We start from the raw sequence: 18,537 nt of genomic DNA, 5'->3' as shown, positions 1-18,537 counted from the left end.
GTTGTGATGATGGGAAGCTGAGTTGATTTTCACCTAATGGCTTGTCCTTTCTTTATAAAGTTAGATGTGAGAGTAATTGACTGTCAATGGGAAATGAGGGGCTGAAGCTTGAAATGGCTGACAAGAGTGACAGAAGCAGCACCCTAAAAAATGGTAGGGCTCCCATGTGCAAGAAAAGGCTTGATGTGCACAGTATCTGGTACACAGTGGTTACTCTATCACCCTCAAGTGCCTTCTGCCAGCATTATGAGTATCAGTATTGACCTGTACTTCATAGTCACAGGCCACAGAGAGGAGTCTATTCCCCAGATAGATTACAATTCTTTTTTTATTTTCTACTTTTTGAGACAGGGTCTCTCTACAATAGCTCTGGCTGTCCTGGAACTATGTAGACCAGGCTGGCTTAAAACTCAGAGATCTGCCTGCCTCTGCCTCCCAAGTGCTGGGATTACAGGTGTGTGCTTACCATACCCAGCCTAAATTACAATTCTTATCTGTAGGCATTAGTGTAATCTTAATGATTATGACTTGATAATGTTATAGTTATATAAGCCATCCACTTCTCATGTAGTGTCTGCTATTAGTCTTCACATTCTTACATGTAATTGTCTCATCAAATAAAGCAAGTTTTTTGAGAGGAAAACTGTACCATAAGTCTCTATATCCTCACTGTTCCTTACATGTAGTGTTATTTGTAAACTGGGGAGTGGTTTTGTTTTGTTGCTTGTTTGCTTTTTACAATTTTTATCATGTTTGTTTATTCATTGTGTGTGTGGAGAATTGAGAGCCGGCTCTCTCCATCTTCCACACAGGTCCTGGGGATAAAATCAGGCTGTCAGGTGTGATGACAAGTGCCTTTAGCACTGAGCCATCCAGCAGGCCCCTTGTTGTCTGCTTTCTTTGGGAAGGGTCTCACACTGTATCCAGCCTGGCCTGAATTAAGGCCAGCCTCTGATTCAGCCTTCCAAGTGCTAGAATTGCAGGCATTCATGAGCTACCACACACCCAGGCAACTTACTTGTTTCCTCTGGTTACAACAGTAAGCAACTGTTTCTTTGTTTGAAGGTAACCAAACAAATGTGTACTTTCTATTTTATCTGTACAGGGAAATTTTCTGTAATCTAAAATGTATGAATATGATCATCCACAATAGGAACCATCAGGTTTTCACAACAAAGACCTACTACTCACCAAGACAAAACAAAATGCCAGTGCTGCACAGCAGTGCAGTGCTTCTGAGAAAAGTTGCTATTCATATGTGAAAATTCTACATAGACACGAATCCTCTAGATCCCTGTCTGGAAACACATCTGGATCTGGCTAATAGTCACAGAGAGGCTAAACATTGTGATTTTAGTTTTATCACAGTTCCGTTCTTCCAATACACTGATGCTGCGAGGTGTATATCCAAAATATGTGGAGATGTTGTTGTTCATCTCAAAAAGTTCAAAATTAATTAGTGTTTCATTGCTATCTCCTAGTAAGCTGGTTCTAGACAGAAGGAAAATACAGCAATTTTCCCAATCCCCAAACTAAAGCCCAGAAATAGATCTTACACAATTGGCACCTAACTAGTATTAAAAGTAAACATTTTATTATATAACAAAACTCGTTTCAAAAACTTACATCAATAAAACCAAAAGCCATTCTGAACACAATAAAATGTTTGCCATTATGGTCACCTTGCACTTTTCAGAAACCTGATTCAAAACAAATGATTAAGCATGCTCCACATTATAGGGCCACGTTATTGTGCCCACAGCAGCAGCAGAACAAAGTGTGAGTTACAGAACTGGAATCACTGTCCTCCAGGCAACTGATGCAGACAAAAGAAGAAAGGAGGCCACAAGCCACAACACCTGAACTCAGGCTGGAACTGCCTCCGATCCAGTTCCAGTCACTCTGACAAGTCGCTCTGATCCAGCACAATTATCCTGTGTGCACAGATTTGAAAGGACAAAAAAAAAAAAAAAGGAAGTTTTGAGTTCACACATAATTTTAAAAATTCTTGTGCAGTACTTGGGATCACATCCCAGGCCTCACACAAACCAGACAAGCATTCTGCCACTCAGCTCATATCCTAAGCTCAGTGTGTATGTCTGTGTGTGTGTATTTAAAACAAACACACACACACACACACACACACACACACTTCCTATTCAGCTGAAGTCACAGAAAAGGAATTTTGTCTGTATAATCAAGGCAGATAATGATCAACAACATGTCATGAAAAGCAAGATGACTACAAAGCAGGCAACAGCAGCATCTTTCATATTCCCTGTGTATGAAAACCTGTCTTGAACAGACATCACTTAGTTAAGCAAAGTTGGGATTAATTTCACCTTATATTTATCAATTTTAGATATAAAACTACAAATTTAGTGGCTTGGTGTGAATTCAATCGCTTAATGATATTTATTTAGAAACTGGTAAATATTTTAAGTCTGCTCATGCAATCTAAAAAGAACAAACTCTGACCTATAAACATGCTATCTCATTACCTGGAAGGTTCAGACCAACCCAGTCGCTTCCAAAAACAGGGCTTTAGTTCATCTTGATGAAACACAAGAGGAAGAAAAAAAAAAAAAAAAAGCCTGGTTACTTTCTAGGTCAAGGGCTGTCAGAATTCAGTATTCACATTAGAATGCTCTTTAGTTTACTGTGCTGTTTACTGATTTGTTCTACTTATAAAGATACAGCTTTCCTGAAAGCACAGCTAGTGGTTCTTTCTCCTAATGTCCTATAGCTAGCTCCCTGTGACAGCAGTGGGTACCAGTGGCACTAATTCAGAGTCCCTGCATTACCTTTCCAAATTCCCTGAGTTATCTTCTCAGGAAATTCAATCTTGGCTAAATGTCCATCTACTCTGGGCCCCATGCCAATCAGAGTTCTGGAGGAAATAAAATGTGTACAGAGCTAGTACAGATAAAGATTTCTTAACAAAGTGGCTATACACAAAGGTATAATTAGAGTTAAGGTAACAAAGAAGGGTTGCCAAGGCATCTATTGGCTAGTAGCTGTGGGAAGAAGCCTCAGTGGAAAGGAGCTGAGCAGTGTGGATGGGCGGCAGTCACTGGAAACTGGGGGAACTGGGGGTAGGAAAGAGCATAACTTTGGAGGGACACCATGGTGACCAAAGGCAAGGTGCTCACGTAGGTAGGAAAGGGAAGTGACTGACAATTTTCTTGCCCTCTGATCTCCTGCTAGGGCCCCCGTTGGATAACAGAAAGCCAAGGAAATGCAGTCCACAGGGCAGAGAAGGAGAATGAAAAGGGACTATGGAAGGGATGCAAGGAAAACTAGATGACCTGAAAAGGTGACCATCTAACCCGAGTAAAATAGACATAGAAGGAGATCATTTGTAAAGGTAATTAGAAGGCTGATACTCTATTAGAATCACTTTGAAATAAAGGTTAATTTATAACTTTTACATGACTTAAATTCTGTTATTATAAATTATATGATTTCTTCAGTACCCACGTGAGCTAAATTTAAACTCTTAAAATTTTATCTTACATTTATGTGTGCATGTGTGTGCATGCATGCACATGGGGGGTAGAGGACAACTTTACTGCAACTGGACCTCTTGTTTCCTTATGTAGGTTCTGGGGACCAAACCTTAGGTCCCTCAGGCTTGGCGGCAAGATCCACTGTGCAATCTCAAAGCCCTTGGTTTTTGTTTTGTTTTTAGACAAGGTATCCCTGGGCTGGCCTTGAGATCCGTGGGTGATCCTCCTGCTTCTACCCCTAGTGCTGAGGCATGCATCACACCATACTGAGCTTAAATTTAAAACACTTTTGAATATATTTAAATGCAAAACAGCTCTACAGACAATGTACAAATGGAGGCTCGCCCATGGCTTGTTTTAGAAACAGAACTAAAAAGTCAGGAGTGTCGGCTTGTGCCTACAATCCCGGCACCTGGTAGGTAAGAGGACTGTTTGAGTTTGAGATGCTGAGTGAGGCTGGAGTGAGATGCTGTCTCACAAAACTAAAGAACAACCAGGAGGTTGTGGAGCACACCTTTAACCCCAGCACTCAGAAGGCAGAGGCAGGTGGATCAAGGCCAGCCTGCTCTACAGTGTGAGTTCCAGGACAGCCAAGGCTACACAGAGAAAGCCTGTCTTGGAGAAAAGGGGAAAAAAAACAAAAAACAAAAACTGCCAGGCGGTGGTGGCACACACCTTTAATCCCAGCACTTGGGAGGCAGAGGCAGGCGGCTCTCTGTGAGTTCAAGGCTAGCCTGGTCTACAGAGTGAGTTCTAGGACAGCCAGGGCTACACAGAGAAACCCTGTCTCGAAAAACCAAAACAAGAAAATAAGCCTTCCCTGGTCACCCAAGCCCAGGAAACGTAGACTACATAAGCATCATTCGCCCACACCTTCTTCCAGCGCCCCTGAGAAGCTGTCTGAGTTCCTTCTCTCCAGCTTGTTGCTTTCTTCCCTTTTCCTCTTCTGTTCAACAGTGTCTTCATCTTCGGTTTTTTTCTCCCTTTAATGACAATGATTTAGGGAATTAAACACATACATAATAGTCAGGGGAACAAGACTATGCTCCAAAATAAACAGAGAGTACTTAGAACTGGTAGGGTGTTCCTACAGGGTCAAGTGTCAGTATATTTATGTATTTCTGATTTTTATTTATCTTTAATTTTTATTTCATTTTTAATATATATATATATATATAAACAGGATTTCCTAGATAGCCCTAACTGGCCTGGAACTCTCTAAGTAAACCAGGCTGGCCTTGAACTCGGAGCAATCTGCATGCTTGTCTCCAGAGTACTGGGATTAAAGGCATGTGTCACCATGCTGACAAGGCTAGTTTAAATATATGTTAACTCACTTCATTTTCAGAACTCCATGAAGTAGTTCCTGTTACCTGTCAACATTGTGTGATGTGAAAACCAAGGCACAGGAAATGACATACTAAGAAGTTTGAGAACGAAGATCTAACCCAGAAAGCCTATGTAATCAGAGTCTGTCTTCAACCACTAGACATGCATAGCTAGCCTCTAAGGGAAAAAAACGAGTATTTTCCTTATATTATGAGCAGCATTCTCTTTGAAATAACTACCACCTTGTCTTCACCTCCCTCAAGCTCCCTGTGATGTGGGAAGTCTAAATAAGCATCTCAAAGTTGAATCCACATTCTCCTTAAGAGCAGAAACAGCTACCCCTCTAGGGTCGGGGAGAAGATAAAGTCACCTAGAGCAAAAGGGGCTTTTCCTCTGTTAACCTTCACGAACATAATCAGAGGCAAAGGCCTGTAAGTTGATCTTCTACTTCTGTCCAAACACTCAGGACCAGAGAGTCATCCAGTCCACTTGGGCAGCTGCAGCTACTGTTGAAATGGAAAGGCTGTTTCCTCTCTAATGGCTGTGGTCACTAGAAAGTTTGTGCTTCACCTGTAAAAATCGATTACTTTGCAACATCTAGTCACCAGCTCCATCCTTTGGGGCAGAAGACAGTAAGTAGACTCTCTTCACTTTACAGTATTTCAGGCATCTGAGGGAAGCTATCAAATTCTCCACTCCTCTGCTCTTTTCAGGCCGAGTCTCCCTGGCTCCTCAGATGTTCTAATATGACCTGGTTTCCAGACGTGACTACTCTGTGTCCCCTCTGTGGATTGCTAACATCCACTAGAAATGCATCGTAGGAGTCCTCCAACAGTGCATTCGTTCCCTGTGGTGCACTTCCTCATTTCTGTGTGCCCTGCATTAATGCTACATGGACCTTTTTAGAAACTAAGTGCTGGCCATATGGATTAAGACTTCCTGCCCTCAACATAATTTTCAATAAAAAAAAATTATCCAGTTAGGCTTTCTTTCTCACACTGTATGCTTTTGAATCTAAAACTTGCCAATTTCTTGTTGTTATACTTTGGTTTGTTTGAAGCATTGTAGAATGCTCCTAGGCTGACCTTGAACTTCTGGGCTCAAACAATCGTCCCCTTAAGATTTTTTAATAGCTGAAACTACAGGTTCACATGACAGCCATGCCATGCCTGGCTTCGTCTTTATCTTTAGAGTGGCCAACATTTCCACTTGTCAAGATAATTTTGGATTTTAAGTCTATTCATCACATTAGCATTCACTTTTAGATTTGTGTTCTCTGAAAACTGGATATCTATGCCTTTCTGATTTAACTCAAATGACTGATGAAATGTTGAAGGTGGGGGGCTAAATCCAGTCTTAGAGCTCTGCTATCAGTCTCCTAATTGGTGTCTTGGGGAGCAGGAGATTGGAGGCAGAGGCAGGTGTAAGAGTGAAGACACACGGGAGTCAGGGCTGGATGATCTACAGCCCTGCAATGCCATCACCAGACGTTCATTCTCCAACAAGCTGAAAGCCTAGCTACTTCCTAGGGAAAAAAAAAAAGACAGAAACCGGGAGCCTAGGATTCTATCCCCTAGGCACATAACGCCTTGTATGTTCTTCTCTGTGAAACATAAGAAATGATTCCCTAACGGGGAAAGACAACCTTGTAGAGCCCTTGGAGGGGTCCAGCAGTGCCACGTTCTCCTCAGGTGACTGCAGCAGTCTTTCCAGGTCCTCATCAAGAGAAGAATGAGCTCTGTCCAGGGCAAGTAAAGATAATGGTGACGAGTCATTTTCTCTCCTATCGCTGTGCAGTGAAAAGGTTCTTAAAACCAGTGCTTTCACAAGAGCCGAGTGAACGTAAGGTGTGAGACTGTCTAGACTCCAGAGGTCACTCGTCTCTAACTTATATGTACACTATAATAGTCCTTTAGCTCCTTGACAAAACCCTGGAACCCATGAGATCACTCCCTCCAATGCCAACTGTCTCAATTATAGGTTATTAAATTCAGTTTCTATATGAGGTTATAATTGTACATGCTTTCTGTGTGTTTTTCTGAACTACTTCTGAGGCTAGAAGATAAACGGTATTTTTAGAAGGTCTAAAATGTATTTTCCAACTGAAAAAAGATCTTCCATTCTATAGTAGTGCCTAGGACCAACCACTCACATAGGACGGAGACAGCTGAGCACTGTTGGAGACTGCTTGTGGGCAATAATACTGCCAGCCTTTTGAAAAATTAAGATAAAGGGGCTGGGGAGAGGGTTCAGTGAAAAGGTACTTCTCAAATAAGCAGGAAGATCAGAGTTTGAACCCCTAGAACCTACATAAAAGCCAGACCACCTGTAATCCCAGAATTTAGAGGGCAGAGATGGGGATCCCCAGGTCAGGCTGGCTAGCTAGACTGGCCACACTGTAAGCTCCAGGTACGATAGGTCAGTGGGTCAAGTATTTGCCTGCTGACCTGAGTTAGATCCCTGGGACTCACATGGTGGAAGGAGAGCATCAGCTCTTGCAAGTCGTCCTCTGATATATCCAGTGTGCTGTGGCCATGCCACCTCCCTCCACAAATAAATCAATGTCAAAAAGGGAAGAAATAACATGTAGCCCAGGCGGGCTTTGAACTTGCTATGTATCCAAAGCTGGTCTTCAATTTCTGGTCCTCCCACTTCTTCCATCTGAGTGCTAGCTAGCATTGCAGGTATGTGTCCCTAGGTGGAGTTGATGCGGTGCTGGGGATCAGACAGAATGCCTCAGCTGGGCGGGTGGCACACGCAGAGGCAGGTGGATCTGAGTTCGAGGCCAGCCTGGTCTACAAAGTGAGATCCAGGACAGCCAGGGCTACACAGAGAAAGCCTGCCTTGAAAAACAAACGACCCAACAGAAACCACACATTCCAGGCAAGCACTCGACCAAGTGAGCCGCACCCCAGCCCCAGCAGCTGACCTGGTGACAAGGTACCAAGGACTTTACACTTGTAAAGTCAAATGTAACCTGCTTTTTGTTGTTGTTCTGAAGACAGAGTCTCTATGAAGCCCCGGCTGGCTTTCAACTTTGGTCTTCCTGCTGGAAATAGAAAACACATGCCACCACGCCCAGCACTAACTTGACCTAGGGCACTCATCTTTCCCCTAAATAGTCCACATAGCTTTTGCTCAAAGAGATGGACTATGGTGGAATAGTGACCACACATCACTGACTAGAGATTTCTCAGGGCTGGTGAGATGACTCCGTGGATGAGCACTTGCTACACAGCCCTGACAACCTCTACAAAGCTGCCTTCTGACCTCCACACTCAGATCATGCGTGGTATGCATGTGTGCTCCCATACACCACACAGAAAACACAGACAATTATGATGAATGAAATTTAATAAATACAAATGTTTAAAAGTGTTCCAAAATGTTTATTGGACAAAAAAAAAAAAGTCTTCTCCCTTTTGCCCCTTTGTTTTCTGTCTCCTCTAAAAAGAAAAAAAAACTGTCTCAGCTCTTAGGACTCATCTCCTTCTGTGAATCTGTTTTAGGCTTCTCTCTTCCTACCTTAAAAAGAACAATTTAGCCTTTAGGAGTGGGACAAATACCAGACTCACAGTTTAGCCAATGAGATATAGGTAACTGCTGGGAAACTTCTAGGAAAGGTTTTCTTCCCAAAATAAAAAAGGACAGATTCCAGCACCATATTTCTTTGTCTTAGCCTCTTTTTACCTTTGCTTGTACCAACAGCCGTCCTGCCACCAGGAGACAGGTTTTGGGGGAAAGGCAGAAAAATTAAGTAAGAGCAAAGGCCAACATGTCCCAGGGTCCCAGGCAATAGAACAGAAAAATGAAAAAAGCCTAAGTCTCTGTGGTATGGTGCCAGCAGTGCCTGCCACCCATGAATCTCTTGTTAAATGAGAAAAACTCGTTTACCCATGGCAGTGGGGCTTTCTGGTCTTTGCTGCTGAACCCATTGTGTATGGCTTCCCTGAGGACACGTGGGACCAAGATTAGGAGCAGGATGAGGGGAGGAGCAAGTGCCACCACAGAGCTAAGTCTTGTCTCTTTTCCAAGTTTATTTTGTTCATTGTGAACTAGTTTGCAGTGACTTCAGTCTTTTTTTTTATGATTCCATTTTTTTTGTTGTTGTTGTTTGGTTTTTTGAGACAGAAAGAGTTTCTCTGTGTAGTTTTGGTGCCTGTCCTGGGCTCGAACTCACAGAGATCCGCCTGCCTCTGTCTCCTGAGTGCTGGGATTGAAGGCACGCGCCAGCGCCGGCCAGCATGATTCCATTTTATTTTTATGCTCATTGGTGTTTTGTCTGCATGTACGTCTGTGTGGGGGTGTCAGAGCCCTGGAACTGGAGTTACAGACAGTTGTGAGCTGCCATGTGGCTGCTTGGAATTGAACTCAGGACCTCTGGAAAAGCAGCCAGTGCTCTTGACCTCTGTGCCATCTCTCCAGCCCAAACTTCAATCTTTTTAAAAATTATATAAAACATTACTTAAGGCCAGAGAGAGTGTGTCTAGTCAGTGTTCCATTGCTGGGAAGAGACACTATTATTACAGCAACTATTATAAAGAAAGCACTTAATTGGCGCTTGATTACCGTTTTAGAGGGTTAGTCCATGATCATCATGCCGGGAAGCATGGCAGCGTGCAGATAGACATGGTGCTGGAGAAATAGTTGAGAGTTCTACATCTGGATCCACAGGCAGCAGGAACAGAGAGTCACTGGGCCTGGCTTGGGTTTCTGAATCCTCAAAGCCCATCCCAAGTGACACACTTCCTCCAATAAGGCCACACCTCCTTCTCCTTTTAAATAGTGCCTCTCCCTCCCTATTGACTAAGCATTCAAATCTAGGAGCCTATGGGGACCATTCTTATTCAGACCTCCACAGACATCTCAGCAGTTTAGAGCATTTGCTTCTCTCCCTGAGGACCTGGGTTTGATTCCCAGCACCCACATGGTGACTTACAACATCTGTAATTCTAGTTCCAGTGTACACACACTGCTCTCTCTCTCTCTCTCTCTCTCTCTCTCTCTCTCTCTCTCTCTCTAATATTTTTTAAAAAGAATGAAATTATGATATTTGCAAAAAAAGTGGATAGAACCTGGAGATCATTATATTAAGACAAACATTCCATGTTTTCCTCTCACATGTAAAACTATATTTAAATATCTCTCTCTCTCTCTCTCTCTCTCTCTCTCTCTCTCTCCTGTGTGTGTGTGTGTGTGTGTGTGTGTGTGTGTGTGTGTGTGTGTGTGTGTGACAAAAACAGAAAGGGTACTACAGGTAAAGGAGGTCTAAAGGGTGGGGGCTTGGGAACAAGAAAGGACAATGGAATGTATGGGCCATGAAAGTGGAGGGAAGGACTATTAGGGAGATGGAAAAGGACCAGCAAAAGGTGGGGAAGACAGATTAAGGAAGGCTTTTATCTGTGAGGAGTGCAAATAAGAACAAAATGTAATGAGGGGCTGGAAAGACAGACAGACAGACAGACAGACACACACACACACACACACACACACACACACCACACACACTCAAATAAATGTGATGAAAAATGTTAAAGAAATTATTTCAGGTCAGGCGCATCTCTGTGATCTTGTTGGGTCTACATAGTGAGTTCCTGGACAACCAGAGCTACATATTGAGATCCTGTCTCAAAAAAGAAAAACAAAAACTTATTTCAAAACTTTTAAGTGAACTATCATGGACAGCAACAAATATAATTAACATTGAGCTGTATACTTTATATTGGTTAAGAAAAATGATTAAATGTTTATGCATTTTAATCACAAAGTATAACTAGGAGGAAGGGGCTGCCTATCCCACCCTGCGGATCTATAGACAGTTAATCATTGCGGGGAGAGGAGAGACATGTTCTTCAGTGGTGTAGCCACTGATAAGGTGCAAATGTTCCTATGATAACCCCTCACCCATGCTCCTGTAAGAAACCCTAATGACACTCACTAGGTCATGCACCCTCCAAAAAAGACATGAGAGTAGAAGGAACTGTATGATTCCTGAGAGCAGGGAAGAGACAAGAGAAGGTAAGGAAAAGTGAACTTGATAAAAATGCATTATAGAGATGTATGAAAATATTGTCATGAAACTTGTTATTATATATTAATACATGCTAATATAAAACAAAAATCCTAGTAATGAAGCAAGGAGAATAAAGAAAAAGATTGTTCTGTTCCTTATTATCTGTTAATATAATAAAAACTAATATACACAAATGCAATTTTAAAATCCTTTCAAAAATTTAGTTTTTTTGTTACCTCTCTGTGTCTTCCAGATCCTGAATTTCTTTGGTGGAAAGAAAACTGCTATCTTTACTACTGTTGGTTTCTTGTTCTTCCAAATGCTTTTTATCTAAAGCAATTGAGAGAGCTAACTTTATTAAAATGAAAAATAATTAAGAATATGCTTTAAAATGAACTGAAAATTAAGGCCATCAGTAGTTCTGCAATAATACATCAGCTCCCCTCTCCCAAGAGAGCAGAGGGCCAGATGGCAGTCTGTAGGGCACCAGCATTCACAGCAGCTGCTTCTGGGGTCTTGGGAGATCTACGGTGCCAGGTGAAGCTACAGGAAACCTAGCTGGTGCCAAGCTCAGAGAACTAGATAAAGCAAAGGAAAGAAGCACACAAAGAGACGGCAAGCAACCCTAAGAGAAACCACACAATTGTACTTTAGGGCACTCTTCACTTTCTTGCTTCTTAGATGCTCCTAGGGTAGAACTTCATGGAAGGAATTTGTGTGGGATAAGGATGTACCCTTTAATGTATGCCAAGAGATAGAAACTGTTATTCCCATTTCACAGATGAGGATAGATGATGCTCAGAAATGAAACAGACAAAATTAACTGGTAGAATTGGAATTAAAATGGAGTTGGACCGGACCTAAATCACACTCTTCCATATATACCATTATGCTTTTAAGGGCAACATTACATAAAAACTCCTGAAAAGACCTGGACATTGGCTTACCATGTTCAGTGGCACTCTGATCATGTGCTGTGTTCTCATGTGACACCACGGATAAAACCTGCTGCTGCTTCAGATGCTCTGTCACAGTGCAAAAGCAAAAGGCAACTTATTCCACCTTTCCATATCACACAACTTCCTAGGACAGTGCTCTCAAAGGGCAGTCCTCAAACCTGCATTATTGGTATGACCCAAACCTACTGAATCTGAAACTCCTGCCGTTTAACTCGGTCATACGTACAGGTGATTCTGATGTCTGATAGTTTGAAAGCCACTACTTTATGAGTTCAAAATGAATTCTTCAAGTAAGAAAGTCCCAAATAACACCCGATAAAGGATTTTTAAGGATTGATAGTAGGTGTGGTGGTACAAACAGCAGGATTTCTCTAAGTTTGAGGCCAGTCTAGACTACATAACAAGTGCCAGGCTAGCCAGGACTTGAGACCCTGTCCCAAACAAAACAAAACATTAGGAGGGTATGTGATGCACACCTGGAACCCCAGGACCTAGGAGGTGGAGGCAGAAACTTGTCAAGGCCAGCCTTGGCTACATACATAAAGAGTTCAAGGCTAGACTTGATTACATGAAACTTTGTCTCAAACAGTAATAACAACAACAAAACCCAAAACAAACAAACAAACAAACAAATGGCTAGCAAGATGGTTAGGTGGGTTAAGGCACTTGCCTCCATACATGATGATTTAAATTTGATTTCTGGGACCCATAGGGTTAAAGGCAAGAAACAACTCCTGAAGTTGTCCTGACCTCCATATAAGCTCCATGACATGTACATCTATGTACACATACACACAAACAAAAAGTGTTTAAAAAAAGAAAGAAAATAGGTTGTGTGTAGTGGTATAACACCTTTAATTTCAGCACCTGAAAGGCAAAAGCAGGTACATTTCTGTGAGTTCCAGGCTAGCCAGAGCTATATATTTAGACCCTGTCTAAAAACAAACCAAAAGAGAAACAAGAAGGATGATGATGATAATGATGAAGGAAGGTAACACAGAGAGGCAGGTATTGGACATTTGTGTACATTAATTCAGGATTATTCACAGTCTTAACAACAGCCCCGTGAGATATTATTTTTATTTTTGTGTTTCAGAAAAGGAACAACAGTACTGAGACCAAACTGATGAGGAGCCTGGAAACAGAGTTACTGAAATAGGGGAAGTGAAGTGAGGGCTCACATGGCTAAAGAACTTTCATAAATTAAAAATCAAAAAGTAAGTAGGAAAATTGAGATTGAATCCAGGTAGTCTTAGCTCTAAAGTTTATGCTCTTTTGATTTTAAAAACAGATTTAAAGATTCAAAAATTTTTATTAGTATGAGTATGTATATATGTGTGGATGTATGTGCCTTGTATCCACGGAGATCACAAGAAGGCTTCAGATCCCCTGGACCTGAGCTACAGATGGTTGTGAGCCACCATGTGGGTGCAGAGAACCAAACCCAGGTCCTCTGCAAGAGCAAGTGTCCTTCACTGCTGAGCCATCTCTCCAGCCCCCAATCTTGATTTTATACTCTTTCAGGAGCAGAGCCATCCACAAGTGTCTTCATCTCTACTAGCCTACATGTCATGTTTTTACTATGAATATCCATATTCCCACTTCCTTAAAAAAGGCTCACTAGACCAAGATCAGCAGATGCTAAACTCACTGGCTGCTCTGCATTTATTCCGAGCTTGCTTCTTTTAAAATGCTCTTCAGAGCACAGCAGAGAAACAGCTGGGACCACCCCCAGACTCACTTTGAGGAGGAGGTGGAGCTGTGTCTGGCAGTGCTCGTCTGCTCCCTTCTTACTGCTGGTGAACTGCTGCTACCTGACAGTTCTTGGGCATCAAGAAGACCTGTGAGATCACTTAAATCAGGATTCCATCTTCACCAGTCCCTGGCTGTTCTTAAATGATGGCTTACATCCTAGAGTTCTAAAAGACCTTTCCCTTTAAGGCTCTTGTTGGAGCCTAGACCTCTGGATATGAACCCTCCAAAAAAGCAGGGGACAGGTCCTGACTACTCCCTAGGGGTCTTTTCAGATAAAACAACAGTGATGATAATACAATTACCTGAATTCATTAGGTCAAAGGGGAGATGCTGAAGGTTATGCTAAAGAGCCCAGAGGATGGCTATGCCTGAGTCAGAGCATTAAGTCCTAGGTCCTTAAGATCCACAAGACCTCAGAGATCCTGAACACTAACTAGTGCCGCCTTGACCAATTCTCTGTAGGCCCTATACCAAGAAATGGACCATCACAGACAAGAGGAGAGGACCCTCTAAAGATAAGGGCTGGTCAAACAGGTTGTTGGAGAAACAGACTGCCTGCTTCCAAGTTCTCTATAACAATACACCATTGCTTTAAACATCTGCCCAGCTGTAAATAAAATTGAGTTTCCATTTCTCAGTAGCCTCCCAAAATGGAAAATTCTAGTCTCATTAGGTTTTTCTCTCACTGACTTCTGGGGAATTATATAAGAGGGATTTATTTATTTATTTATTTATTTATTTATTTATTTATTTATTTATTTATTTATTTATTTATTCACAACCCTGTGGTGATATTTTATTTGTGCTTTAATAAATAAAGCTTGCCTGGAGATCCAGAGGAATAGGAACTGCCATTATAAGTAAACACAAAAGTCATGCAATGTTAGCACATGCCTTTAATCCTATCACTTGGCAGGCAGGGATCTCTGGATCTCTGTGAGTTCAAGGCCACACTGAAAACAGCCAGGTGTGGTGGCACACGCCTTAAATTCCAACACTAGTTTAACTATGGAGGTCTGAAGGTCTGTGCAGAAAGACAGAAAGTGACAGAGCTGGGCAGGAAGAGGAAGTGATATAGCTGGACAGAGAGAGCAAATCAGACAGCAGAACAGCAAGGCATATAGGCATGGGTAGAAAGGAAGTCGCTCGCATTTAGAAGCTGCAGAGTTGGTGAGGTGAGGTTAGCTTGTGGCTGTTCCTATTCCTCTGATCTCTCTCAGGCTTTAACCCCTATATCTGGCTCTGTGTTTTTTTTTATTTAATAAGAATGTTTAGAAATTCATCTATATGACCCAATACGTTTAACACTTCCTCTATTAGCAAAATTGGAAGTAAACATGCCTTGGCCTGCATAGCCAGACTACAGGCTTCTAAAGAATATTTAGTTTGGGTTGAAAGGGCAATTCCTTTAATTAAAGGAGTTTATCATCTAGACATGGTGGTACACTTGGGAGGCTGAGGCCGATGGACAGAATTAAGGCCAGCCTGGCTATGAAGTGAACTCTAGACCAGATTGAGCTACATAGCAAGACCCTACCTTTAAAAATGTAAACAAATATAGACAAAAATCTCACAAAAATAAAATTAGTTTATCACCAGCAACATTTGGAATGTTGTTACTTTACTGCTGTGGGATTTCTTTCTGTATGCTGTGAATGTGTGTGGCTCCTATTGGCTAATAAATAAAGTTGTTTTGGCCTGTGGCAAGAAAGCTTACAGCCAGGTGGGAAATCCAAGCAGAGATAGAGAGAAGAAGGGTGAAGCAGAAGAGACTCGAGCCCCACTGTAGGAGCAACAAGATGCCAGCAGACCGGTAACACCACAGCCATGTGACAACATACAGATTATAGGAATGAGTTAATTTAAGATGAAAGGGCTAGCTAACTAGAAGTTGAAGCCACAGGCCATACAGTTTGTAATTAATGTAAGCCTCTGAGTAATTATTTTATAAGCAGCTGTGGGACCACAGGTGGGAAAGATTCGTCGGGACTGCTGGGCAAGGCAGGACCAGAGAAATTTCCGGCTGTACTTTACTTTAGACTCTTTCTCATAACTCCTTTAATAACAAATGACAAAATAAATAGGCCAAATATCTTGGCCATACCGCCTACTGGGTGGTGGTGGTGGTGGTGGTGGTGATGATGATGATGATGGTGCACTCCTTTAATCCCAACATTTGGGAGGCAGAGGCAGGTGAATCTCTCCAAGTTTGAGGCCAGCCTGGTCTACAAAGTGTGAGTTCCAGGACAGCCAAAGTTACAGAGAAACCCTGTCTTGAGAAAGAAAAAAACAAAACAAAACTGTCCCTTCCTGAATTTTGCATTCAACCACACCTTCATATATATATATATATATATTTTTTTTTGTACTAGTGCTGATACCTAAGAAAAAGAAACCATATTGTGGTCAATGACCATAACCAACAGGGGCTAAGAAGTGTATTTTGTATTGAATACCTCTTACCAATTTCATCAAGTAGCTCCTGAGCTGGTGGTGGAAGCTCATCAATATGATGCCGAGAGGTGGCTTCCACTAGTTCTTAAAAAAGATAAAGGGGGAAAATGACTTAACACCCTCCTAGACCCGAATTGTAATTTTCTAGTCTCTCCATGGATTTAAGGCTTTCTCAATGATGTAATAAACTAAGGCGTATGAGAGCATCTCTCATGACATTCTTAGTGGAGGCTTCCTTAATATATGGATGGTCTTACTCTCCACTTTCATCCCATTAACCCACCCGACTCTTTGCTTCTTTCTAAGGACACTTGAATCAGATTAAGGTACAAATTCTTACTAAGAGGCTTGGGGATGATCTGTAACAGGTTGTAGAAGAACACAGAGGTTCTGGATAAGCCAAAATGAACAAAAACACAAAGCAGGAGGCTTTTCTCTGTAGAGTATCAGACCAAGAGATAAGGGAACAACCATATTTAGGGTCTTTTCCCAAGTGCTAAATTATATATAGCAAGTCCTTCAATATAACATATAAAATTCCTCTTCCCTGCAGAGAAATTCCAAGAGCTGTAGCAAAGGAAGGCTTTAGACATTAAAATTACTACAACAAAAGCAATGTGCCATAGAAGTTTCTAGCATTCTTGTGTGATTTGAAAACTGTCTTCCAAAAAAATCTATCCTAAGGAAAGGTCAGAAGTTCAGATAAGACTTATGTACAAAGGGCAAAATTTGGAAAACAATGTAAATTTTCAAATAAGATAATGGTTAAGCAACATATTCAGAATCTACTATTATGTAGCTACTATTTACTTATGAATAACTCTTAATTACAAGAGGAAATGCTCAAAATACAATTAGCCTTTGTTGTTTAAGGAAGTATTTCCAGAATCACTCAGCCTGGCAATATTAAAATCCATGAGTGCTCAAGTTCCTTACATGAAGTGGCATAGTATTTGATTGCTTATAATGCCTAATGTAATGTAAATGCAATGTACATCATTGATATATTATTACATTGTTTAGGTAGGGAAGAAGGATGAGAAAAGAAAGCTATACATGTTTAATACAGTAGGAGCAATCTTTTTTCAAATACTTTTCATCTGCTACTGGTTGAATCCATGGATACAGAACTAATAGATAAGGAAGCTGAGCACATGTCAAGAAGAAACATAGTCTAGAACTGATACATGGCATGGTTATAAAAACTAAAATATTTGTTATATACTTCTAAAACTATGAAACAGGATAATACACCAAAATTGTACAACACAGCAAGCTGTGGTATGCTTAGTTGACCATTTTGTTTTTTAAACTTTTCTTTATTTACCCAGTTTCCTGTTTTACTTTTATAATCATAAAAAATAACATTTTTTTTTGGCCAGGTAGTAGTGGTGCACACCTTTAGTCCCAGCACTCGGGAGGCAGAGCCAGGCAGATCTCTTTGAGTTCAAGGCCAGCCTGGTCTACAGAGCGAGATCCAGGACAGGCACCAAAACTACACAGAGAAATCTTGTCTCGAAAAACCAAAAAAAAAAAAGAAAAGAAAAATAACATTTTTGTTTAAACCAGATGTTACATCAAAGATTAATGAACAACAACTTAGGCCTTCTTAAACCAGCTTACTCTCATGAACTCTTTGATATTAAATACAGGGTACCTCTGGGTAGACTCTTCCTCTGGGTTGTGTGGGCTGATGTCACAGATGCCGCAGAATTATTAGAAGAACCAACCCCACTGTACGCAGACCATTTTTTCTATAAGAAAAGAATTATGAGGCATAAAATGTGGTAAGCAGTATGTGTACTGAGTAAAAAGGCACATACAGCTCAATCATTTCTACCTCCCCTGAGAAGCCTTCTCAACTCCAGTTCTTGGCTGAGCACTTAGTAATCATACTGGGCCTGTCTCCTAACTAAGCCATTGGTAACTTTAAGATACGGCCTGTGTCTTTCTTATTCAGGTTTAGATATGGTGCCTGGCACTTAGAATCTACCCAATTAACAGTTCATTGAGTGAAAGCATAAGATTTCTTGCTACTTTCCCACTTCTGAGTGCAACTTTTACAATCCAAATACCAAAACCATTAACAATCTATTTGCCATTGAATGCTAAAGAAAACCACCAGTCTGTTCATAAGAGGGTGTCACTGTCACGGTTAGCTTTAGTTGTCAACTTAACATATCTAGCAAAAGAGAACCTCACTTGAAGAACTGTTGCCATCAGATTTGCTAATTGATGTAGGAAGGCTCAGACCACTGTGGGCAGTGCCACCCCCTAGGCAGGTGGCTTGGACTATGTAAGAAAAGTAGCTGAAAAGCCAGAAAAAGAAAGCCAGTAAACAACTGTGGTGATTTGAATGAGAACAGCTCCCACAGGCTCATATATTTGAACATCTGGTTTCCAGTTGGTGGACTCTTTTGGACCTTGTTGGAGAATGAGTGTGACTGAGGGTGGGCTCTGAGGTTTCAAAAGCTCATGCCAGGCCCAGTTTGTGCTCTCTCTGCCTGCAACTTGTGGA

At 41.5% G+C, this 18,537-nt stretch overlaps 1 protein-coding gene across 2 annotated transcripts in view; it reads right to left on the bottom strand.

Annotated features, from left to right (window-relative positions):
- Nucleotides 1–1,572: 1,572 nt before the first annotated feature.
- Tex14 (testis expressed 14, intercellular bridge forming factor) overlaps nt 1,573–18,537 on the bottom strand; it is a 127,094-nt gene continuing 110,129 nt past the window's right edge. For both annotated transcript variants that reach the window (XM_037200667.1, XM_028878244.2), the window contains 8 exons: nt 17,677–17,773; nt 16,029–16,103; nt 11,799–11,876; nt 11,088–11,181; nt 6,484–6,576; nt 4,383–4,492; nt 2,502–2,553; nt 1,573–1,934 (listed from right to left, as the gene is read on the bottom strand). In XM_037200667.1, coding sequence (XP_037056562.1) covers nt 1,898–1,934; nt 2,502–2,553; nt 4,383–4,492; nt 6,484–6,576; nt 11,088–11,181; nt 11,799–11,876; nt 16,029–16,103; nt 17,677–17,773 — 636 coding nt within the window. In that variant the 3' untranslated portion in view covers nt 1,573–1,897. The remainder of the gene's footprint in view (nt 1,935–2,501; nt 2,554–4,382; nt 4,493–6,483; nt 6,577–11,087; nt 11,182–11,798; nt 11,877–16,028; nt 16,104–17,676; nt 17,774–18,537) is intronic.

Source organism: Peromyscus leucopus, chromosome 8b, assembly GCF_004664715.2.
Source record: "Peromyscus leucopus breed LL Stock chromosome 8b, UCI_PerLeu_2.1, whole genome shotgun sequence".
In the NCBI taxonomy this organism is placed as follows: domain Eukaryota; kingdom Metazoa; phylum Chordata; class Mammalia; order Rodentia; family Cricetidae; genus Peromyscus; species Peromyscus leucopus.
Note: the sequence above shows the minus strand (reverse complement) of the source record. Positions and strands in the feature narration are given on the sequence as shown.